Here is a 26,349-nt window from a genome sequence, read left to right as displayed (position 1 = left end):
TCCCACGCCAACCTCTCTACAGTGAGATGACTTATTTTGCTCACCTCAACAACCTCGTTTGTAAACATGATGCAAATCTGCTCCTGCTCAGATCACGTTACACATTACGACTATCTCCATAAGGATGGTATCTGCTTAGAGGAGAGGTCTGCTAGTATCAGAACCCAGCTCTATGGAAAATAAATCAGTCCTTTACTAAAGCTTAGTGAAGGATTAAAGTTGAGCCAATGTAAGAAACAGCCCGCGGCACTGTAAAACTTTAATTAAAATCTGTGCTAAAACAGAAGGAGGAGGAAGAGCCATAAGATTAACAGAAAAGCTCTAAGTGCCGTTCCTTGTCATAGGTTTCTTCTAGGACTTTGGGGATGTCACCTAGCCCCACTGTGCGTCAGTCCATGAACACACAGAGCCTCCCTCTGCCTTCCCTCCAGTGTTTATTTGTGGATGTAAGGATGAGTCTGCCTTACTTGGTCTGTGCAGCCATTAGTACGATGAGATCTCACTTTCTGTTGCAGCTGCTCAGGTCCAATAACAGGGACAAAAGTATTTCCGAATAATTTGGGGGGAAAAAAAAAATGCAGAAAACAGCCTGCTGAGATGGAAAGATTTCAACACAAACAACTGGAAATATGCTGGAAATCAGGGCATCTAAGTCAGAAGAGCAAAGCCTGTCCTCGGAGGGGAAACACGGGCTGCATTCCCACACACCATCCCTCTCCGCTGCGGAGCCAAAGGTCCATGAAACAACTCAATGAGGGAAACACTGCCTCACTCAGAACAAAACCAAAATGGGTTATCTATTTGTTTATTAGATTATGGTGTTCAACTCATTTGTTCATTGCTAAGAGCTCCTGACAAGAGTTGACATATGCATTAATTTACTAAAGAGGGCTGTTGTGAAGGAGTTGAAAAAAATGAGCTATGCCACTGGATTAAGACCTCATTCTCCCTGGCTGTTGTTCCGTGACACAATGAAAACAAATCTGTTTTTTCAGTCAGTTTTCCCCCATGAGGAGGCAGCCAGAGACAATGGGGACCATGTCCTTCAGATACATCCTTTCTTATCACCAACCAAACCCTCTCTGGACCTAGTGATGAAATACAAAACACTGCACAGATCGCAAAAAAACATCTCCCAGAGTTCTTTACTGCCAAGGGACTTCCTCAAGTTTTGGAAGCTGCAGCCAAGAGTTTTTAAGCAATCTTGGGCTTATCTTTTTCTATAACTGTTTTTGGGTTGTTTTCCCACTTTGGGGATGAATTGCAACCTGAACAGTCAGAGGAAACCTGATGTGCTGCAGCCTTGGCTTGAGTCTCGCAGCCAGCAGTGGCCCGTGCTGCAGAACATCTGGAAGCGCTGGATCCATCCTGCTTGCCCAGCATGCAAAGGAGAGGGACAAAAGAAATCACTGCCATAACCAGACTGTTTCCCTGGGTGATGAGGTCAACCTTCCTGCAAGATGTCCACAAAGTCTTCTGCTGCTAGCTTGAGAAATTGGAGCAAAAACACCAAGCGGGAAATGCGTGTATGGCTCTCATATGAACTCATCAAACAAACCCCCATAAATCAATTTTTCAAAGTGGCTTATTTAGTTCCTCCCATCCCCTTCCCCACCGCTCCCCATGTAAATCTCATAAACATCCAAACTTGGAAAGATTAAAGGAAAACATGTGTCTTTATCAGGCATGTCTTAAGTTACTGTTTTCACCAATACAAACAGCCTTGGCTTTCTTCCTTCTATTGCAATTAGTCAGTGCTACCGGGGAGCACAAAACTAGCTAGATTTTCTTCATGCTACAAAATTAATCACGTCCTTATTAATCAGAGTAACAGTTGAATAATAACTTACATCCTTAGTCCCTGTAGCTAATTTAAGATAAAATTAAATGTTGGATAAATAGAGTTAACCTCTATCTTCTTCTTTCAAAGTAAATAACTAATGTTCTGCGTTTCCATATATAAATGTACATATTCATATGGAGTGGTAGTGGCTATTGTGGAGTTTGGTTCCTTTTGCTGGTACCTACTGGAGATGTCACACATAAGCTGGCTAGACCATGGAAGAGAAATGGGATTATAATCAAATGAAAAAGAAAAAGGAAAAAAAGGCAGGTGGGAGGAGAGGCATCTTTCCCAGGGTAGATGCCACCTGGAGGTGCTCTGCATCCTTTCTCCTGAACTTCTGGATAACAAAGAAGGCAGAGAAGAAAAAAACACATAATGCAGGCTTTCTCTTCTTTGAGATCAATTTTACCCTAAAACACTGATGCACAAGCTTCCTGTACCAAGAATCACTGCCCAACACCCCAAAGTTACTATATGCATTTACACGTGCCATATTTTGAGCAGAAAGGCTTTAAAATTTATTCTTTTGCATAATTCAGCAAGGGAACTGGTCAGGAAACAACGGGCTAAACTTGACTTTCTGGATAAGCAACTGCATTTACGTTTTCCATATTCCACAAAATCCCGTACCAGGAACAGCCTCATCCTTCCTGCTGGTCTGAGCCCAGAGCACCGTGGTGGGGAATACAAGAGGAGTGAGGGCACTTCCCATCCTGAAGTGGGTGCGGGAGAGGTGAGTGACAGAGGCACAAAAGGGACTCCCCAAGCATGAGAATGATATTCCCATTCATGACGCTCGTTACAATAAAATTAACTCCTTACAGTGACCCAAGGAGACCGCCTATTCTCAGAATGGAAGCAGGGATGAACGGTTGCACTCTGGTACCTGTGATGGTTTTGGGGAACATGTGACTCTCAGTCTTGCATTCCCAACAGGAATGACCATGATATTGTAGTTATCCAAGCACACATTCCAAGCTTCTGACCATTCTGAGAGAGCAGTTGATCAGACATAGTTATAGCAGTCCTGCTATAACTCTGCTCAGCATGAGGTGCCCCCACTTACAGATTAAAAATATTAGTGTTTGGCACCAGCCCAGGGTAACTGAGAGGGTGCCCTTGCAGTAAAACGTACCACACCAAAAGCTGGGCCAATTATTTGGTTTAGAGAAATCTGGGGTGAGATCGTTTTCAGATTGAATTAAAACTTTTCTGTTTAACCAACAGAAAATGATTTACTGAAATATTTGTGGACAGTGTTAAAAGGAAAAATGCGGAAGAAAATGAAAATCTTCTGCAAAGATTGTGGTTTTGTTTGAAAAGCCAGAGATTTTATTCTTGAAATAAAAATGTTGTGGAAAAAAAAAAAATGAAAACAAATTGTAGTAACATATTGCTACAGTTTCCAGGCTGGACTTTAGAAGTATTCCCTCTGAGTTCTGGTTTTCCCTCAGACCTGCTACTTGGACAATGGTAGGTAAAAAAATCAAATTAGGTTTGGTGGGGAATCTCTCAATTTTCTTTCATTTTAACTTCTTTTCCAGCCTTGCTGCAGGAAAGCGCAAATCCATTCTTTTCAGATTAGTGATTGATCTTCATTCTAAATCCCCACTTCAATATTAATAACCTCTCAGAAAACAATTAAAATGGATATACTGTTTGAGTGTGTGCGCAGGGAGCAAGGAAAGAGGATAAATCTTCTATGAGCACAAAAACCTCTATCATACTTAGAGGTCTGCTGACGCCTGCAGTGATATACAAAGGTTATTCTCTGTATCATATGCATCTCCCCACGTTGCCACAAGCCTGGAGAAGGGAAAGGAAGGAAAGTGTCCTTAGCAGCACAGGGCAAGAGTGGATGGTCCATCTCACCTTCTAACAAAAATCCCTCCATCAGTCAGACTGGAAGAGCAGACCTCTTCTTCCATCAGACAGAAGATCCACACCACTCAAGGATGAGTGCTCTCTACGGCACACTGGTTGCATCAACACCATCCAGGTCTTGGTCTAGATCTTCCCCACGATCCATGTGGTGTCCTGGAGCTGAAAATTATCACTACTCTCTTGCCTTTTTCCAGTCCAAGGTGAAATAATGAGAAGGTTATGTTACTGCTTGCCAGTGTGGTGTTTCTACAGCAAAACGATGAGGAATCATGCTGTCTGCCCTGGTAAGAGTGTATGTGGAGACATTTAAGGGTGCAGAGTTTTCTTAGAGGACTGTCTTTGGCACAAATTTGAGTATCATGGCCCTAGTGTCTGCTTGGAGAAGAAGAGCCAGCCATGCTCCTTTGGAGAGCACTAACCAGTTTTGCTAAAGAAACTGAATGACAGAAGGCTTCGAAAACTGACACCACCAGATTTCACTCTTTACCAATATCACTTTAATTTTGCCATGCATGACTTGCTGCATGCAGCCATCCAAGGTGACTGCTTTATACAACAGCAAAGTTCATTCCTAGAGAATTGAAACCATCACAGTCAGATTTCCTTGATGAATGACACCCAGCTGGATAATAACCTATTTAAAGAGAATATATGGTATTTTTGGGTACCTGGGCTATCAAGAAAACAAGAAACAATCAAGAACACACCTCAGAATGAGCTGAAATTAGCCAATATTTATCTTCCTATTCAAATGAAGTATTTTAAATTCAAAAATACAGACATAACCTAGCCTTAAAATCCAATACCAGATCTAGGCAAAACCTAGATGTGGATACTGAAGTTCATTTAAGGAACAGGATTCTCTGCTTTCAAGAGACTTCGAGATTTACTCTATATCCTTATCAGGCCATACATATCACATCATGTCATGGTGATGAGCATCTTGCTTGATTAAAACCTTTAATTCCACTGGATTTAAAAGGCTAATTTGAGAGCCACTCAGACAAGAGCCCAAGGCTGAAGCTGCTCAGAAGCACAGAATGGCACAGCACTGATATCTGCTCCCCTGTTCTTCAAAATGTTACAGCTAAAATCATCTAGCCAAGATGGGTAAATAAAGGTGTGTGTCAGGTCAGCCAGCAAAATCTTTCAAGGCAACGGCTCTGCAGTCATCATGAGAAAGAAGATAAAGCCTACGTTGGCTTTCCTTTACTGTATATTTAACATTTCCAAAAGAAAAATCAGATGACTGCTTAAAGCTTGGGATGATGCAAGCCATCTTCAAGTTATTCTTGAGTGAAATGTTTAATGTTTCATGTGGTTTGGAAATGGCTTAAATCCCCTGCTGAATTTTTCATGCCCGTACACAACTTAGCCTTTATCAAAAAACATCCCTTTCAACTACGTACTCTGCAGAAAATGAAGAAATTCTTCAGAAGGACTCTAGTCACTTTTTTTCCCCATTTTTTTGTGTGTTGTTTTCCAGCTTGCTGGGGTTCGCATAAAATATCCTTACTTGGACTGCACTTCATTATTTGTGCTCCTCATAGAAAATCAACTCTACTTTCTTTCCCCCTCTCTCTCTCCCTCCATGCCTTCATTTCAATTGAGGGGAATGAGAAGAGAGAAGAGTACTGATGAGGGGCTAAAAGGCTGCAAACTGTTAGATGGACCCTGTTTTCACCCTGATACACAACAGGGAGCTGTAAATCCACAGCAGCGGGGCTGTCACAGAGATTTTGGGCAATGCTGCCTGCAGAAGGAACAGGGAGCCGCGCAGGAGATGCAGCAGGAAAACGGGCATAACTAGAGCACTGCAATGTGTCAGCTATTTCTGGAGGCAGAAGAGCCCCTCAGGAGCCATCACAGGAGGGCGAAGCGAGGACAGCCCTCAGACCACGCTCACCCACGTCACCAGCATCCCCAGGAATGCAAAGTCGTCCTCCCACATTCTGTCCCGCCGAGCAGCTCCAGGTAAAGACAGCGACTCTCTGCTGCTTTCGTTCTCTGGGCACCTCCATTTTGCTGAGCATACATCCCCTATGGTTCCACGAATATTAACATAAGCCACACACTAATATTATTTTAAAGAAGTGATTCCCATAGTTCTCCTATTTTCAGAGATGTATCTTAAAAAAGCTTCCCTAATATACTGGAATAGCATCTATATATCTCTTCATAAAAGGAATTCAACTTCTAGGTTTCTAAATTCATTGGTAAGCAGTTCAGACTTCCTTTTATACTGTACGATTTTCTTCCCATAAGATGCAAGATGTAATTGCCTCAAGGGAAAAGCAGCTTTATGAAGAGGAAGCTACATGTGCCAGAATTGTTCTCTTCCATTATTTGCAACATCCTTTCTCCCTCCCATTGTTTTAATAGACTGGGTCACCAGAAGAACCTGCAGCAAAAACTCCAATACCCTCAGCACAGCATCTACCTGCCAAGAGCCCCAGACAACATCTGCTCTTCTGCAGAGCCTTCCTGATGTCCAGAAAACATATGTTTTCTGTGCATGCCCCATATGCAGTTCTGATAGAAACACGACTTGGCTGATAGGTTTACTTTCTGCTGTCACCACCAGGACAACATCTGAGAAATGGATGGCTCACCAGTAATCTCCCACCTGCATATATTTTTTGCAGAATTCTGTTGAATAGAAGGATGAAGGAAGGGGAAAAAAAAGAGAGAAAACGGAATTCAGTGCCATGTGGAAGAAAAAAAGCTTTTTAAAAGCCTGGTGTCTGATGTTCCTACACGTGATTCAGAGCAGCATGGCCCCTGTGCACGCACATGCTGCCATGCAGCACGGACTCAGTTACACGCTTAAGTTCAAGTGCATGCTTAAATGTTCCGTCCCAGGGGCCTTTAGAAAGTGTGTATCGAATTAGGCATTTGTTGAAATGCTTTGCTGAGCAAAAGGATCAGTTTACATGCTTTCCCCATAGATTCTACTGAAATGAGGCTGAATGGGTGCAGTGGTAGGTGTCAGGAGATCCCAAATTCTTCTCCGAAGCATTCATTTGCTAGCATTTCACTCTTGCACATTCAGCGTTGGGGAATCAGTACGGGAAACTGGGACTAGGGAATGTGCAGCATTAGGAATTACAGTGTTACCAGGGGTAGTCAATGTAAACACAACTCCCTCCTGCTGATCGAGATCACACACCTCGCCAGGATCACCGACATCTCTTCAATATCTTTCAAAATCTCCTGTAAGGGGTATAACCTCCCCAAATTCAAACAGAGGGAAACCCGGGGTTTCCCCAAATCAGACACTTGATTTGGGACAAAAGGAACCTGCTGCCAGGAGGACTGAATGGAGCTGCTAAAAATAAGCAAACACTCCCAGTGTTTCTGCACTCTTCTCCCTGAAGTGAAATGATCAAGAGGATTAATTTTAGAGTACGCAGAGTTTTAATCTGAAAAAAAATAAAAGCTGCATCTTAGCTTTTAAGCGAAGACCAGATGGAAAGTCTATCATTAGAAATGCCAAAGGGAGAATACACTCAAAGTTCGCTCCAGGATGAAAAGGTCATTTCTAGTCATCTCTGTTTTAAATGTTCTCAGAAGCACTCGAGCTTTTTGTAATAAGATGGTTTTCTTTCAGCTTCTCAACTTGATTTCCTCCAAAATAAAATTTAAAAGAACCTACAAAACGAAAAAATCACCAAACAACACAAGATAGAAACTTTAAAGGCAGGCGCCAGCTCTCTTTTTTCTTCTCCAGAGCAAGAAAGTAATTAAATTTTTAATGAATTATTATTTAGATGACAAGAAACGCCACAAAGATGATCTGTTGATTCCACCCAGGGGTGTTTACTTAGAGCTTGATGGGGAGATTTATGAGACAACAGACAACATATCAGTGAAACCTGAGAAGCAACACTTTGCTTATCAGGTACCCATGCTGGTGAAGAGCATGTCAAACTGATGGGAAATAGATCAGGTTTCACCACTGTATTGAAAGCAACATCCCAAACCCCCAGCCTGGACCACATGCCAGCTGACCGACCCCAATCCACCAGCCCATTTGTATTTTAACTACCACATTACTGGTCATAAGACCTGAGAAGCTCAGTAAGGACCTCCCTAAGGCTAAAGATGCCTCTTAACTCTGACAGCTCACATATGATGACTAGCTAGGAGGAGGCAAAATTGCAATCGGTGATTTTCACTGGAGTTACTAAGCTGACTTGAAGATAATGCAGTGCTTAGAGTTTTACTCCACTTGCTAACTCACCGAGAGCTACAAACACTCAGCTTCAACTGATATTTCACAGGTCCCCAGTCTCCACTGACAGCTAACTGGGAAACAAGCTCCCTCCCCATTAAGATAAGCCCACAGCTGAAGTACAGTATGTGAATAAGCCTGCTGGGACACAGCTCCCAATCCCTAACAGGAAAACATTCAGTCAAAGACAGAAAACTCCATTCTCTTATTTTCCAACAAATATAAAAAAGCACATAGATATGGTGATATAAAATTGGCATTTTCACAGTAAACACATCTGTGTCCCAGTGCAGATTACTCTCAATAAGAACTGGAGCTACTGGCTAAAGCTGAAAGGTTTTTTTACTTGCAGGCTGCTCCTTTTCTCAGCTCAACTGGGCCAGCCCTGATGAGAAGGGTCTGGCTTAACAGCTTCCTTGTGCATAAATAACAAACTTATTTGCAAGGTTCAAACAGCTGCATTTATGTAAACCCACTCAGAGGAGCCATTTCTGAATTAACTTTGCAGCAACTGAGCAGCCCAAGCATCAGAGGGAAACGTAACCTGTGGTACCACTGAATGAGGGACAACCAGACAAAACCGAGATTTTATTCTCAAACACCATGCTAAAACATTTGGATCAGTGAGCAAATGCTTCGTTGTTTCTTGGTCACTTGCAAATGATGATTATTCCATATGAAATAATTAACAAACAAGCACGGACTCCTCCAAGCTCTCTTTAGAAATCTGCTTTTCAAAACACACCCTTGTTTTAACCATTTACCTTTTCCAATAGAGAAGGAAGAACAAGGAGGTAAGAAATCGGAAATGATGAAAACTTCCCTAGTCCCCACAAATAGACATTTGCTGCCTTCCAATATAGACTTAACTAATCATTATTCTAAGTAGCTGAAAGATTTTGCAATTAAAAGCTTATAGAAATATGACGCATCTCTCTGCTTCTTCTGATGCCTCATGAGTTTTCCAGCTCCTCTCATAAAGAGTTTTGATTACTCTGGGCATGACAGAGCCAGAAGTGCTACAAGAGAAAGCTCTGATTTCAGCTCCATCCCAGTCATGGGCCAAATGTCCAGAACCTTAATCACCGCTCTTGGATCACGGGGAAAAAAAATAACCAAGAAAAGGGGAGTTTGCATCCTAAAATAAAACCTGCACTGGCTGGACAGGTTTGTTAGGAAAACTAAAAACAAAAAACAAACTCTGGACTTGGTGTAAACTAGGCGTATTTGCTTAGGTACTAGGAGATGAGATAGAGCCTCACAATTCCATTCGTGCAGCCTCACGTTTGTGGTGACAACTGCACTTTCCACCGATTAGATGTGACCTTTAGGCCCTGACATTTAGGCCCAGATTTTCCAACTTGTGTTACCTCCGCCTCCAGTTTCACAGGTGGAATTCATAGCACTTTAACGTTTAAATAGTTGGCTGTGTCCATCAAATATGAGCCCGTGTCTTATCCAACAGGTTCTTAAAATGGAATATTCCCACTCTGGAGACCCGTGCCATGGTGGATGGTCAACTTACACGAGGTATTGGATGTGCCATACCTCTTGGGAAAATCAACACGCCAAGTGAAAGCTCATCTCTCAAAATAGGTACCCTACTACCTTATTTCTCTTTTATTTGTTTCCCTACCGCAGTTACACAACCCATTCCCTTTGGGGCCAAAGGAATCATTAGCAAGAGCACTTTTGGACACATACAAACAGGCAGCGCTAAATGTGCACCAGAAACAGGAAGATTAATAGTCTTCCCATGTGAGAAAACATAGCAAAGCAAACGGTTCCTCCATTAGTTTGTGTCTGTAATATCTCAGGAAAGCATCATATACTTAGAGTGGAAACATGGTGGTTCAGCAACTATTTGCTTTTAAAAAGTCCAACTGCGATTGCAGGGAAAGAGTTCAGCTGTGATCATGTATCATCACATCTCTTGTCTTGGATTAGCTGCTAGGTTTAAAGCATTTTCTGTCTGGCCAACAAGAGTGATTTACTGGCACAGAGAAATGTTTAAATATCAAGATTTTTCAGGCTCAGCCAAACCAATTGTTCCTGCAGCTCCCTAAAGGACTCTTGTCCCTAACGAGGGAAGTGAACAATCGAACGAGACCTAGAAATCTTGGTGGAGATCCACCAGTCCGATCTCCTCCTGCTGCCACAAGGTCATTTCTTCCTCTTGTCCCATTTTTACACACACAAGCTGAGCGCCTGATGCACCAAGATTACTCAGTCAAGTTTTCTCATGTTACAAACCCAACTGCATTCCCTGCAGTAGAGAAGGGTTATGGGCTCAAACACCACAGGACCACTGCCGGCAGGGATGAGTTAACAAGGAAAATGGAATTATGAATTCAGTCCAAATCTAAGGCATTGAATGGACTAAGCAGAAGATGAGGAATATACTGCAACACTTCATATATTACCCATTATGACTGTGTGGTCTCATGTCCACACTGATGCCAGAGGAGATGCAGGCCAGCTGGGATTTTACCCAGCTCACACTTCTCTCATGTGTTGCTTCTTGTCTTTATAAATTCATTTTTTATGTAAGACAGCTCTATCAGACATGAGCTCCCAGTGCAATTTTCCTTCTATATTTGCAGAATGAATTCAGTCAGACAGGTCCTATTTCTCCTTGGGCATCACACAAAGAATTACAAGTGGCTTGATTTATGCCCAGTTGGTACATAAAGTGATGTCAAAAGCATAACAGGAAGGAAGAAAGAACCCAATTACAAAAGCAAGATCTGTGAGATAATCTTGGTCCCAGGTCAGTGAGAAGCGGCAATTAGGAACATCTCATCTATCTGTCATCTGGGGTCATTCAATGATCACGTTACCAAGAGGAAAGGCAGCACCTCAAAATGCCAATTAGAACTTTCCAGACCCAAACTGTGCTTCAGCTTCCTCTACCTTCATCTCTAACATGACAGAAAAGTAACCCTGAGTAACAGGAATCCAGTTTTCAAGAAGGAGCCTAATTGTACTGCAGTTTAACAACCAATCGATGGTTTTGCAGAAGTCGTGCGCTCCGCTCGGGGGGACGCCCGGCCGAGTTGAGGAAGTGCATGGTGTTGACTTCCCAAACTGAGTCATCATTGTAAGCCCTGGGACGGTATTTATAGGGTTGGGGGAAAATTTCCAGGAAACATCACTTACCGGCACTCACAAAAATAGCAAGAAAACTCTTCAATTACTAAACTTTTAAGGAAGAAAGTCTTTCTTCTTTATGACAAGACAGCAAAGCAGCAGCCTCTATGATTTCCTTGGAAGCAGTTACAATTAATATTGTTCCTTATCTCACTTTTCCATGACAGTAGTAGATGTTGCTCCTAAGCTATTAATTCTGTACAGCTGCAAGGTTGTTTTTTTCTCCTTGCTCTTCTACTGATTATTTCCAGGATAAGAGCTGAAGTCAGCCTTGTCTCTGAAAACTTCAGCAATTATCTCCTGGAACATGTCTGCAATACCATCCACAGGTTGAACTCAAGCTGACGAAGACTCGAGTGAACCCAGGTACCAACAACAGCTCAAGCAGAGCAGCTCAGAGCTTTACCCAGCTGTCCAGGATCCCAAATTGGGGGAATGGCCGCAGCTTTCACTAAACCACATGAACCTGCAGGTAAACCTGTCAATGAAGTCAAGCTACCCAAGGCAGAGGTGAGCTGATCCCTCTGCACAACCTAGACGTGCCCTGGGATTGCAAAGCAAACAAAAATAGAGGAAGAGCACCAATTAGTAGCTGGATCAGTCACCTAAAGGTATCTGTTCCTTTCCACATATACAACAGTTGCCCTACATCTCTTCAGTCAGGAACTACGCCAGACTTTTAGAAACATTTTGTCTCTGTAGTTTTAAGGACGCAACTGCAAACCTGGAGAAGGCTTGACCGTCTTGGACCACGCACTTTTCCATTAGACACACACAGACCTACATTCTCACTCTGTGATGGTGGGCAGACTGTCCCAAACACAGTCCCCTTCCCCTGAGCAGCCAGCACACCCCATCAGGAAGGAGGCAGACTGGTTGACCACGGAAGTACAACTTTCTGGAATATTTATTTTTTTTAAAGCACAAGATACGAGCACACACACTTATCCCCATCCCCCATGCAAAGTGCAAATGCCTGATTTTATTCTTATGACTGCCAGACTGTGCCTATCACCACCCTCCTCTCTGAGCCCTGGGACCAATGTTGGCCATACAGCCTTTGAGGGGGCCTCAAAGATGTCCCCCTCCGTGTCTTACACAAACCAGCAGTGTCGCAGAGAACAGAAAACCAGTGTAATGAGAATAAAGCCACTGACATGAACTTGACCGGTACCTGCCCCATTTGACCTCTCAGCTGGGCTGTCCCACACATCAGGTCCAGCTCTCTGTCAAGCTGTCAATCAGCACAGCACACGGTTCGTGACACTCACGGGACGTGACACCCCGTGCAAGGCAACAGAGACCCGACGAGTTTGTTTTGTACGTGCTACCACGGCGCTGGCAGATACAGCAACGTGTTTTGGCTGGTACTGACACGGGAAGCATCCAAAGCACTCGCGTAGAGATAAGAGGCTCCCCTCATCTCCTGCCTCAGACGTGCTGACCTCTCCTCTCTCCCTTCTCCCCAGTATTGTTAAAGATAATATAAAAATCCGCCACTTATTTTTTTAAAACATCTCTGTTTCAGAGGGTTCCCCCCCCATTTTAATCTGAGGCCAATTAAAAATAAAAGTTTACCAGGAAGGCAACAAGAAAAAAACCAAAAGTGCCTGATATCATTGGATCCAGCCTATAAGGATCTCACACATAAAAGAATTATGTCCCTGAGCACTTTCCAACAGACTTTCAGAAAATTTCATCTTTCTACTTCCCTGGCTGGATAGTCTGTTTGAGTAATTTTCTCTTTCTCCTGGGGCTGGTTGCTAAGAGACACGCTATTACTTCTCCCTCTCTTATGACCCGATTACTGTGATCAGCAAAGACAGCGTGCAGACAACAGCCTGACACAGCTCATACAAGAACATTGGGCTCGTTACAAAATGATGGACTGTATTAACACTCCACAGCCCCTTCGCTCGCCGTGGCCTTTGCAGAGTCTCCTGGCACAACTGGGGGCTTTTACTTTCCCGGCTTCTGAAGTGTGCGTTCAAACATTTTAAATCACAGGACTGGGAAGGGAGAAGAATGGACTTTTACCTCCTGTGTTTCACTGCCTGTCAGCTGAAGCAGTGTTAATAGATCTTCACTGAGAAACCCTCCTTTTCTTACCCTTCCTGAGAAGCAGCCCAGGACCTACGATTACCCCTTTTCTTTTACCGCAAAAAGCTTTGCACATGCACAACGTGCACGGGGTTAGTATGTTCCCTTGAGCAGTTCAATGGCACATTGTAAAGGTGATGCTGACACTTCAGGGGCCAAGAGGTGACCTGGTCCTGCAAATAGCAGAGCTGGATTGTTCTGGATGAGGAAAGCAGCTGGAAATGCACCCAACTCTAAACACATCTAGGTCTCAAGGAAGCCACTAGGGCACCCAACATGCTCCCAGCACATGCAGAAACAGCCACAGCACGGCACTGTGTCATTTGCAGAAGAGCCCCAGGTGATGGGGCTTGGCAGGGAAGTAAGTTGAGATGAGAAACGTGGATTGTGAGTTTGTGCTGAGGTGCAAGCAGGACAAAAAGTTAAGTTGATTTTGATATCAAAGAACAGGTCCATTACCAGCTGGTATTGCTCAGGATGGGGTCACTGACCTCTGAGACCACCAGTCTACACTTAATAAGAATTTAACCCTCATTAGATTCAATTTTTATGACAAATTTCAAACATTTATAATTTTCTATATTGAATTTACTTTAGAAAAAGACTGTGTTTACTAGTACTGTTTTAGCACCATTTATATCTAGAGAAGCCAGTTGCTAAAGCTGTCCAAATCAATCTTGTAACAGAGGTGGCCCAGATATACAGGTCCCTCCTCTTATAATTATTCCTCACCTCCGCAGCATTTCCCATAAACTCAGTACTCAGCAAAACCAAGGCCAGTTCTCATGCCAGCGTGATTTCTACCTTCCTTCATGCCAGGCTTTGCATTATGGTTTGGTCATGTCTAGACTAAACCAAAACCTTTCCTTAGTCATTGTCATCACAGGAATTAAGAGCTGGAAGAGACCTGCAAGTCTTTTGCACTTCACAGCTCCTCAAATAGTTTGGGTAAATCCCCAGTCAAGCTCCCAGAGCATGCCTGCACGTTCTTGCATGGCTACGGATTTCCAGCATGTGTGCTAGTTAAAGAAGAAGGCAGAAGAGGAATGTTTAGATAGTGATGTCTACTTATTCAAATCTAGAGCATATCCCTCCTCATCCCCTTCTGCATAGCCACCCTCACCGGGGCAACCAGAGCTGCCGGACCCTCAACTTCACGAGCTTTGCTTAAGCAACGAGCATTTTGGGCCTTGTATATTTAGTCCACATTGTAATTGTGTAGTGATCACTGCCAGAAATGTCTGCTCTTTGGCCACAAGTGCAGCTTCTGTGGCTTCAGGAGCTGCTCATTCATTCTTCTAACCTTTTATTAGACCAACCTGTAATATAAGCCAATAGATATTTATTGGTTGCTCTGACTTAGCAGTACTCCGTCTGCCACAGCAAAAAAGCTTTAGGCAGAGAAAAGGGAAAATATACGTATAATCCTTTATTATAAGAGTGAGTTTTCAGGGCATAGAAGACCTGCATTGTGTGAACAAGGGCAAAAAAAATATTACTCAACTCAACTGTCACATAACAATTGTTATTATTTAACAGATTAGCATCTGGAGGATGTTAAAATTTCAGATTAAAATAAAAGGGACAAGTGCTGCCGACTTGAATTCAAGCTATTTCTGTATTAACATTGTGCTCTTGCTTTGATTGGGCACCACAGCCCTTTAAAACTACACAGAGGACAAACATTATCTTTCTTAAAGTGGGTTTGATATAGTCGATGACAGATGTTTGCAATTTGAGTTATAAAAAGATGGCTTCTTTCCATTCCAGTGTGTGTCAGAATTGTCTCTTTTTTTTTTTTGGTCTTTTTTTCCCTTCCCTTTTTTGCCCTTTTTCTTTATTCTACCCAAACTATTGCGGTTCACAGAACCGGCCACTGCGAAGATGAATCACTATTCAATGTCTGAAATAATGAAGTGGAAAAATTAAATATAGTATCTCGGAAGAACAGACAGGACAAAAAGAAAATGAGAAAAAAATAGGCATGGAAGCAAAAAATAAAAATCTACCTGCTGAGGAGTGTAATGTTTGCTTTATGATACCAAATAACAGAGAAAATACGAGCTCATTCACCAGAATAAAAAACAAGGCCAGGCACTACTTCAAGTAGTTCCCAAATAAGAGACAATGTGTTCCAGAGCCTGTGAAAGTTTAATATTTGTAATTCTAACTAAACACAGACAGAATTGTTAATAAAAACTGGTGGCATGACTTGACATTTTGTGAACTATAGATAAGTATACTAGTTCAACAATAAATTTATGTACCTGTTTTATGTTGCTTTTTTCCTGGTGCCATTATCGGAGGCGGTATTTCAAAAAAGAAAATGTTCATCTGAAGAGCACAGACCTACAAATTTGTCTATAACAAAAAAGCAGATGCAGACACCACTATCCAGCCCAAGCAGTGACAACATTTGGGATGACTGTAATCAAAATATAAGGAGCCATCCAGAGCCACTTTATTTACACTGGTGAGAATCACAAGTCCTGACACTGGTCATCATAATGTGGACAACTGGGCAAAGCTCCATGTCTCCATAACTCATAAACTACAGAGGGCTGCTGCCCTGGCACAAAGGCATCAGCTTGATCTCACACCTCTTCAGCACATCTCAGTTTGCTCGGGCAGTTTAAATCTGGTATTATACAAATGAGAACCACCACTCATCTCCAACTGGTTTCACTTGGTTCTTAACCAACAGGGAAGACGATGTCATTAGAGAGAAATCAATGGAGACTTCCGAAAGGCTGCTCCAAACTGGTTTGCAGCTACCCCTTAATGAGGGACCCCCACCTTCGTGCTTGTTCTGTGTTTGGGGCTTTGTCCTTTAAATGCTTTTGAGTAGAAGGTAGTAAAGCCACCACAAAGAGGCCTGGAGCTTCAAGTTTATTTGCACTGGCTGTATTTTGTAAGAGCGTGTGGATGATGTAGTCCTGACACTAATGAATAAAGTATTGCTTCATCTGCTCCATTTCGTTCAGTGCAAAAAACACTAGGAGGAAAGAGAGCAAGGATTAAGAAGGACTTTAAAAGTTTATAATACTCAATTTAAAAAAGCTTTCCCTACAAAAAATAAAAAATAAAAGGCACCAGTGTGGGGGCTGTGCTCAGGCACAGTCAGGACGATCTGCAACAGTAAGGTTCTCTTTAATCCCACAACATTTTTCATCTCCACAAGCTCAATTCTCAGAGCATGATAGAACCAGAAAGGGGTTAGCGCACTTCTCAGCCTATTTTTTTTTGTCCAAACACTCCGATACTGCCTACCCGCTGGAGCATCAGTGATTTCTTCAGCTGGTGGCAGAGCTGAAGAGTGAGGCAGGAGGTAGAGACCAACAGATCCCACTGGAAAACACTCCGGTACTCACAGGATTCAACTCAGCATCAAAATGATAGAATAACAACATATTCCCATGTCTCATCTGGGCTGCAGCAACAGTCCACGTGCGTAACGCAGGACACATGCACGACAGCGAGCGGCCGCTTCCACCACCATCAAATGCTAAATCGCATTATCTCGTGTTAGTGTTGGATGAGGTGCACACAAACCACCACTGCAGCAGGGCTGAGGCAGAGATCGCTGCTTCTGCACCCCGGTCTCCTTCCAGCAACAAGCAGAGCACCACAGAAGCTCAGGTGAAGCACCAAGGAGCAGGTACGCTGCCCCTCAACCCTCCCACTAACAAGGATTCCTCTTGCTATGGTGTGGACCCAGCACAACCAACCAGAAAAAAAACACCAAACGCAAAATTCGCAGAATCTCCCAAGCCAGCCCGAATTTATTCTTTCAGGGCTCTCATCCAAGTAATGAATAGACTCGGGATCCGCTCAGCTTCTACAGACTGTCAGAGATTGCAGAGCAGGGAACAGCACAGCTAAAACACTAAGTGTCTAGTCCAATAAATCCATACCCAAGCTTCAAAAATTAGACAGGGCTACTGATAGCAGCTGCTGTAAACAAAACCCACTAGGTACATTTGCCTACCCAAAAAAAAGCACAAAACAAACAAACAAAAGAAAACCCAAACAAATAAAACGCACAAAAAACCAACCAACCAACAAAAAAATAGGGAAAAAAAGGCAAAAAACCCCACACAGCCCAAAAAACAACAAACAGCCTGATAGCTCACGCTCCCCATCCCCTAGGGACAGGGCAGACTATCATCAACCAGTGCTCAAGAGCCTCCACATGCATGAAGAAGGCGAAGGGTTCAAGCATATACACTGGTGTCAAACACATAACCTCACCCTGGAGCTGGCTCTGCTCTTGTGCCTTGTCTCATAAGTCACTTGCACTGTCCTCCAACCAAAGGAAATGGAAAGAAAAGGTTAAAAAAAAAAAAAATAAGTAATGAAAACCTCTAAGACCTGCACATGAATCCTCTGTTGTTCGTCATATCTGAAAGTTGCCCAAGAAAAAGAAGGGAAGAGCTTGCTTTGATTCTCATCCCTTCATTTAGTTTCCATTAATAAATCCGTGTTAACTGTTTCTGCAGGTATTATATTCACCAAGGGTGGCAATTACAAGGAAAAGACATCAGCACTAATAAATACTGAATTCAGAAGGACCCAGAAGCATAAATTAAAATGGCTAATTTTGCAAAGTGTGTCCTCAGAGCCTCGGTAGGTGACAGAGAAGCACGTCCAAGCACTGTGCAATCCTGTAAACCAAGCGACTTTTCTGGGAGGGTTGCTGTCTGCACAGCCCGTTCTAGCCAGGGTTGGCACTGCAGTATCTCAGTCTGTCTCAGGTAGCTTGAGAAACACGCCTGGTCGGATTTCAACAAATTAAATACATGGCAAGAATATGAGGAACTTGGTTTCTTAGGAGCAGAACCTCTGCAGGAGCAGGAGACCTCCAGGCTGCCAGGCAATGATCTGGCACTTGCCAGTAGGCGAGGCAGGACTCGTTCTCTTCCCTGCCACCAAAGCACCCTCAGGTAACCATGCCTGATGGCACAGGAGACGTGTTCAACCTGCAGGGAGCTGGGACACTGTTCCTGAATGCTGGACTGGAAAGCTCAACCCTGCAGACCCGCTGGGCTTGGACAACCCCATCCCAGGGGCTGATACTTGACCTGCATCAGCACAGTGGGATTTCTCCTGAACTTGCACTGCTTCATGTCTGTGGAGTTCTATTTCGAGAGAGGGAGAAAGGACCTTTTGTGATTATAAAAACAGGCTTAAAACCAAAAGGATGCAAACCAAAAGGCAAACCACAACGCAAGGCTTGCTGCTTGCCACGCTCAAGCCACCCAGTGGCCCAAAGAGCCAAAACTTGTGTTTGTCCAACCACCTAAAGCTGACGACAGATTTTTACATGTTTGTGAAGCCTCTGATTTTGACCTCACAACCACTGGCACTTTCCCAGTGCACCCTGACTGTCCTGCCATAGCGGCATTTATTTGGCAGCGACCGCCAGCTCTCCTCCCTGTGCCAGGCAGCGTGCCAGCTCGCACCGGCATCACCGCCACCTGGCCCACAGCAGCATCCACAAAGCTGGTGGACCAACCATCACCAACCTTGCTCCACACAAGATGCCTCCTTAGTCTGCCCTGGAGGGTGAAGCCACATTTTTGGGGAACTAAGGAAAATAGGATAAAAGGGAATTTGCTTCATCTGCAAGTTGTAAATCTTCTCCACCTTCCTGAGCCCAGCACCGATTGGAACAGCTGTGTGGCAGCATTTCCCCAAGGTCCCAGCAATGTTGGTGATACTGAAACACCAACTGAAGTGTCAAAACTGGAGAACAGGACACAAATAGGCAGCAGGGAAAGGAGGGAGGGAAACCATAGGATCACAGAATGGTTTGGGACCTCCAAAGACCCTCTAATGCAACCCTCTTGCCATGGGCAGGGACATATTTCACTAAATCAGGATGCTCAAAGACTCATCTGTCCTGACCTTGAACATTTCCAATGATGGGACATCCAATGCTTTTAAAGAAAACAATAGTTTCCATGGAAGAAGGCTTTATTTTGATTAAGAGGTTTTTTTGCTCAGTGAGCATAGAGGATGAGACCCATTGTGCATGCTGTTGGATGGCATCTGCTGAGGAACAGGGAGAAGAGGCAGGTGGCACTAAACACATGTGAGCAGAGATAAAAGAGCCAAATACAAAAGTGGACTGTCAGAACCCATGGCTGGATGATGTCTCACCCATCTCAGGACCCATTTTCTCCCAACATGCAGAAAACGCTTTACAACTGCAAATGCACTCAGCTCCATCTATGGACTACCTTTGGCCCCAATGCCACTCTTCTAGAGACACTACTCAAATGTCTGGACACCTAATTTTGATTTCTAGTCTAACTCATTGGTAGCTACACTTCCTCCTCATGCACGCTTGTTTGTCTTGTCAGAAAACATCTTCCCCAGGCTTGAACAGCTCTTCTCCCTCCGTAGGGTAAATACAAAGTGGTGTAAGACATCAGGCATCTGCACATCCCAGGGACTGTGGTGCTCTCGCCTCCGAGGATCAAGCAAGGTTAATCCCCTGCAAACTGTCACAGCAGGGAACACCATCACTAAATCCCCCAGAAACCCAGCACGTGGAAGTCTGGTCTGGTGTTTGTAGGGCCTATAAAAACACAGCTGTGCTCACCTCGCCAGCCAGCTGCACAGCAGAGACTCGTGCAGGACGTTAATCAGAGCTGTGGTCTTATTGATTACTATTATCATTATTATTATTATTACTACCACTACTGCAGTCATACCCAGAGGACCCCAAAGGGATCCCTGTGACAGCAAGACAAGGTCTCTGCTTTGGTGAGTTGACAAATATCATTCGAAACAAGTCACAGCGAGTCAATGTGGCACACAGCAAGGAGGGCAGCTGGCAGTGCGGGAATTGCTCACTTAGCTGGTCTAAATCACACATGCCTTGAGTGCTTCCAGCCACATTAAAATGCTGCTGGTTTATAACCCACTGGATGCTGCAATTCTACTTTTTTTTTTGCAGTCATTTAACTATTTCTAACTTGTTTTAAAGTTCCATTGAGAATCTTTTAATCTGGCTGATTTTTGTGCAGGTGTCAGGGAAAAAAAAGGAAGAAAATCAAAGTAAAAGCGAGACCAAGGAAATGCCTTTGTGGGAGGTGGGAACAGCCGTTTCCCCCTATGCACACAGTGTCTGCTCCACAGCCTGTCACTCCCATGTCTTTCCCCTGCGCTTTCAATGCCTTCAAGAAATAAAATCACAAATGCTATCAGGCAGGCAGACCTGTTATGTGCAAGCGACATGCCTACAAAAATAATAAAGCATGAAGCCACCGGGTGCATTTTCCCGAATGTTAAAAGCAATGTGCTAAAGAAGTTACCAGGAACAGAATTTGCCGGTCTCCCAGAGAGCTTCCTAGTACCAGGGAGCTGACCGCAGTGACATGGCTGTGACAGGCAGGGTCGTGCCAGGATGCGATGGGCACAGCCACATTCTGCCCCACAGCAGCGCTGGGACAGCCCTTCCCCAGAGCAGCACCGCTGCCTGCACTCATCTCTGCCATAAGGATGCTCACCACGTGCCACCCATGTGGTTGGCAGAAAACCTGTGTGTCTGCAGCAAAGCAGCTCTGGAGGGACATCAGGGGTGAAAACACTTTGGGATATGTAGGATGCTGCAGCTCCTCTACCTACAAACTCACACAGCTAAGCAGGATGGGAAAGACCTGGAATTAACAGAGAACAAATTTAGGCAAAACAACTCAGAGTGCCCCTTTATACCGGGAACCAGTGGGGCGTGGAGCTGCCTCCCAGGCTGAATTATTGCTGCAAAAACAACGGAGGTCATTGAAGAAACAATTAGGGAGCCTGAAGGAGAGAAGGGAGCCACAGAAAGTGAATGAAGCATGTTGGGCTAAATATTTTCTCGCTGCTCCCCCTCGCCTGACAGATCGCAGAAGTCTCAAGTTCTCAGGGTTATATACAGCTGGGCTAATGGCTTTGCACTGGCTGCTGACACCAAGCAGCAGTGTGTCACCTTCTGAAAGTGGATTAGTTTAAGCTGCAGGCACGCTGTCATATCACTAAGCCGGTCCCTGACCAGGTCATGGCCAACCCTTAGCTCTTCCAGACCTGCCAGATGATGATGGGATCTCCAAAAGCCCAGCATCAGGCAAAGCAAGGGGCTGGCATGGAAAAAGGTCTCCTGGAAGCTCCTGATGTCTCCTGGTTTCTAACAGACCTCCGTTGCTTGTGGGACTTGGTGGTCAGTGTTGCCTGAGAAATGTTTGGGTGCCTTGTCCCCACCTTCTCAGCCTGCAGCATCTGCTCTGCTCGCAGGTAAATCCTCCTTCCTCAAACACCAACAAAGAACTTTTTAGAAGGTGATCATGTTCCTGAATCACGTATAATCACATCTACAGTCACTGAAGCATCAACAATTAAGGCATACTGATATTTTTCATTTAAAAAAATAGCAACAGATCAATAATAGTTTTCCTAGGAAAAGTGTCGTTTTCCATTATTATTTTAAATTTTAAGAGAATTAGAAAAATAAGAATTTCCACTTGACTTGAAGTTGACATTTTCATTGCACTTCAGAAATAGATTTTCTTGTACTTTTTTAATTCCAAATGTCTTTCTCTTCCTTACTCGCTAATGTTTTGTTACTGAAGGCAACAGAACAGGTGCATATGACTTCGCTTTTCCCCTCCAACACATTTTCTTTTTTCGTTCTGAATTCTCTGAAGTTAGAGCGGCAGAGGGGAAAAAAATGAAACACTCATCAGACTTTTCCAACTTTCCTGTAAAATGTCCTTAACTTTAGAAAATCGCTCAAGTGCAAGATTTAATATGCTGCTTTGGTTTTCTTTCTCCTTTCCATTATTCTGTAGTCTTTCTGAAAATGTATAAGCTTTCAAACGATAGAGTAGAAAAAGGAAAAAAAAGATATGGATGACATTTATCTTATTGCACTCAACACAAAAGAGGGATAAGTGGTGATGGAACAAAGTAGAGCATCCAAAACCAAAAATCAAAAGCTGGTTGGGCAATTTGTTTGAATACAGCTGAGTTTTGATTTGGGGGGAGGATGGGGAAGAGAGGGGGGAAGAGTTTTCCACCCATTTGTAAGCACAGTAAATCACTGGGAAGAGAAAAGTCACTACCCTGCCAAGACAGCTACCTCTCTCTCCTAAAATCATTGCCGTCCACCTTGTTTCCGCTGCAGTAAGGTTCTGTCACACACTCTCCACTATCAGGTAGGGGCATCCCGGGTGCTTCAACTTGGAGGTTTCCAGCTGTAAACCCCAGAGCTGCTCCTGGTGCTGGGAACTCCCTCCCTCTAGGGGTCCACAAGCCAGGACCCCAACTCCCAGGCTCGCCACTCAGGTATGTGAAGACACAGGGACTTTTATAGCAGGAGGTAGAGGAAGGCCAACAGATGGTGATCGGTTTCACCAACCTAACAGCTCCAGGGGCTACTATAATGGTCGTGTAAATATCCTCAGGATTATATCATTAAATTATTATATCATTATATAGAATATATATTATATCATTAAATTATTTAATATTCAAGAGTGTTCCGTAGAAGAGGGAAAAGAATAAAAGCAAAACTGAATCAAATAATCAGGCTGGAGAGGAAGCACTTCTAGACCTGTTCTGACAAACTGATGCTCTACCATCCCAATTATACCCGCAGTCCCACAGCTCAGTCCCACATTTGTAAAGGATTCCCATTGTGCTGGGATGAAAGAACCAATACTAAAAAAGGTTGTTCAAGCTCCAGCTCCTTGGATCAACGCATACCAGCAGAGACCAAATAAGCAAAACCCCTCAAAAAGTATCAGTTTTGGACAGAGGACATCTTCCAATTAAAAACAAGTAAGATCTGTCCCCATATACTCCCCCAGCCCTGCACCTCTCAGGAGGGTAGCTAGCCAGAGCAAGGGTAAGAGATACCTCCACATTCTTCCTGATTTGAATGACCTGAAACAAGGATGATCCCACAAACTCAAAGAGCAAGTCAAGAATGGCTTGTGTCAGCAGTCAGTTCCTCTGAATTAGACCGTTGTAGTTCCCTCCTAAACATATACTTACCATCACCTCCTGGTTGCTTGTATGGGTTGTACTTTGGCTTGGGGGCAACAACAGGTGCAAACTTCTTTGGTGTCTGCTGGGTGGACACGGAGATGCTGGGAGTCCCAAAGGTGTGTGTGGTCTCCATCCTTGCAGTAACATGACCAACAGGCTCGTTGGTACTCTTGGGTGGCAGCCAGGACGGGTGGGACATGGTTCAGATCTGAGAGGAGAGGCAAAGAAAATCACATATATGTTAGGAGTTTAGGCTGGGGAAATAACACTTGTAAAGTAGACACTTTGCTGGTTTATAAAATCAAACCCACAAAACCCTTTAACACGTTTAACTTGTGCATGCTTATCTTTAAATGTATTGGTCCTAATGTAGAGGACTTATGATACAAACTCGTCTTTCTTTCCTCAGCAAGTCAGAAGTACCAATCAGCTCACTGATGGTGCCTGCAAAACGTGTTGCTATTTTCTGCTTCAAACCAAAGCGGAGACAGGCTGATACCTCAGAGAGGTCCACCACTCCCACCATCCATTTAGCATAGTAGTGATATACTTGCCTTTTCCCGTTAGGCATTTGTGAGTACTTTAATGTACAACCGTACAGGTGCTCTGGGGACAAGTGTAGTCACAGACAGGCAGACGCACTTCCAAAATACACCTTTAGCACTTTTTCACGTCGTTTAGGATACCACGTCCCAGCGACTTTCACTCAAACTTTTAAGAAAAAGGACTTCAAAAGCAACTAATCATACTTGATGCCTCCATTTCTGAATGCCCAGCTTAAAATATTCTAAAAGCATATCAATTTTGAAAAAATGCCAGAATCCCACACTGCTGACAACCAGGCTCCTTTTAGATATCTCGACTTGTGTAACAGAAAACAGAGGCAGCCCAAATCATTACTTATTTATTAAAATCTTGGCTTTGGCCTCTTAAAAGCCTACATCATTTTTGAGAACTGGACTCAGATGCTGCTGAAAATCTTGTCCATAAAAAAAAACCAAAAATAAAATAAATTGTTCAATGCAATGAACGAGTGTTTTTCACCGCACACAAACTACACTCGCTGGGTAGCAGCAACAGTCCTACAGTACCATCTGATGATCCTACACAGCTGGATGTGACACGTGATGAAGAAATGAAGACCCTACACAGGCAAAAGCCAATGCTAATTTTGGAGCTCTTGAGCATCCTGTTGCTTCTGCCCACACCCTGCTTTGGTGTCAGGATGCCTCAAGGCTACTGAAACCAGTTGTGACCTGATCAGGAAAGATTTGTTTTGATTGTGGAAAAGGATCAGTGCAAGAGATCACACCAAGCCATGGGAGACACGAGCAGACTGTCACTGCAGAAAAGCACTTCCACCTGGGAAAAACAGGACAAAGTGGAGGGGCTGGTGGATTTGCAAAGAGGTGGCGTCCACCTGCAGCAGCAAGTGCATTCTGCTGAGGCTGAGAAGCAAGAGTCTTGTAACTCTGCTGAGTGTGGCAGCAAAGGGCTGTATTAGCTGCTATGAACAGTCCTCTGAGCTCAAGGTGCGAACGGGAAAGGGTGAATGTGGCCTCTGGCAGGTGTACACCCCCTTGGACTGAAATCATAAGTCCACAGGGCTACAGAGCTCTCTGTCTATCCTGACACAGCTCTGTGGTCACACATGCAGCTGCCTATTTGAACGGCTCACCAGGATGTATTTCCAAAGCTACGTGCAGCCGCATACAGCTCGTTGATACCATGGAGGAACGCAGCCACAGGTCCACTCCTCGCCTACCTGGGCATCTTCTTGGTGCCTCAAAGCTAAGACTTCTATGCACATGTGCTTCCCAGAGAAGCAAACAACAATGAGCTCTTCAACCAGCCCTCAGAATTACATGGAACATTTAGGCAGGAGGAAGGCATATCTGACAGCATAGTTAAATCTACCCACAGAAAACAAAGCAGAAATCACATTTCATTTCCCCTTTCTCCTAATTTGGGCTCACACATCACTAGAAACATCAAGACTAAGCTGTTGGGACTTAGGCACAGAGCTGTTTTGCCAACTCATCCTGGCTGGCAAAGCATCTGCATCCTACAAGCTTCATGGTGGAGCAAATTCAGTTGAGTCCTTTATCAAAAAAAGCAAATGAAGACCCTTGGGTATAAACTAGAGACAGCAGCCCTGGGGGTTCCTGCATGGATAACCCTGTCCTAACAACTTCTTGCTAGCAATGCTGAGTCAGTCTGGGGGAAAGGAGCAAGGTCTCCACATGGTAGTGTGGGGATAGCACCTCCAGCTAACAGCAGTGACTGATAGAACTGATGTGTATACATATATATATCTCTACATATATATCTATATCTATCTATCTATCTATCTCTCTCTCTATATGTATAGATATATGTGCGTGCTTACTCTAACCTACTACGTTTACCCCAGGTAACAGGTTTCCTTCGTGAGGAGTCATTTCTACCTGAAGTCCCAATATCTGAACCCAACACTATGAGACAGAAAATCTGTAGTCATCTTCCACCTCCGTCGCTTCTCGTGCCGGAGAGGAACTGCCAAGTGCCAAACATCAGCCCCACCACTTGTGGCTCTTCCTCAAAGTGCAGTCTGACTGTTCTGTGTGCACGCAGTGTTTTCACAATCCCTACGACTGGAGGATGAGGCTGTTTTGCTAGACATCTGATACCAGCCACAAAGGCCAGCATGGAGAACTGGCTAGAAATGAAGCAGATGGGAACATGGCAGGAGCACCCCAGAGGTGAACAAGCATATATGCCTGCTGTCCAATCTTATGTTAATAGTGCTGAGCATCATTTTGAAAGCAAGAAGTGAAAGGCAGGTCTTCCCCACAGGGCCAGAGAGGAAACGAGCCACAACGGGTGGGGGCAGAGGACACACGAACCGCACTCCCACCGCCTGGGACTTCCCGTTACCAGTGCCAGCCCTGATGGACCTAGAAACCATCTGCCACTCAAGCAGTAAGACTCATCTACACTGCTGCCTCCTCTCCCCACATCCTTCACAAATGTAAAATGTGGCAATTAAACTCAGACAACTATCTAGGTTTTAGGAACAGAAAGCAGTGAAGGCACTCAGCCTTGAGAGCTAAACAGGACA

The 26,349-nt window shown here is 44.0% G+C and overlaps 1 protein-coding gene across 1 annotated transcript in view; it reads right to left on the bottom strand.

Moving 5' to 3' along the window:
• LPP (LIM domain containing preferred translocation partner in lipoma) overlaps window positions 1-26,349 on the bottom strand; it is a gene marked incomplete at its 3' end in the record, with an annotated part of 228,428 nt that overhangs the window by 179,012 nt on the left and 23,067 nt on the right. The window contains exon 2 of the mRNA XM_080349381.1: window positions 23,256-23,457. Coding sequence (XP_080205507.1) covers window positions 23,256-23,448 — 193 coding nt within the window. The 5' untranslated portion in view covers window positions 23,449-23,457. The remainder of the gene's footprint in view (window positions 1-23,255; window positions 23,458-26,349) is intronic.

This window comes from Nesoenas mayeri (genome assembly GCF_963082525.1).
Source record: "Nesoenas mayeri genome assembly, chromosome: 9".
Lineage (NCBI taxonomy): Eukaryota > Metazoa > Chordata > Aves > Columbiformes > Columbidae > Nesoenas > Nesoenas mayeri.
This window is presented reverse-complemented; position numbering and strand designations above follow the sequence as displayed.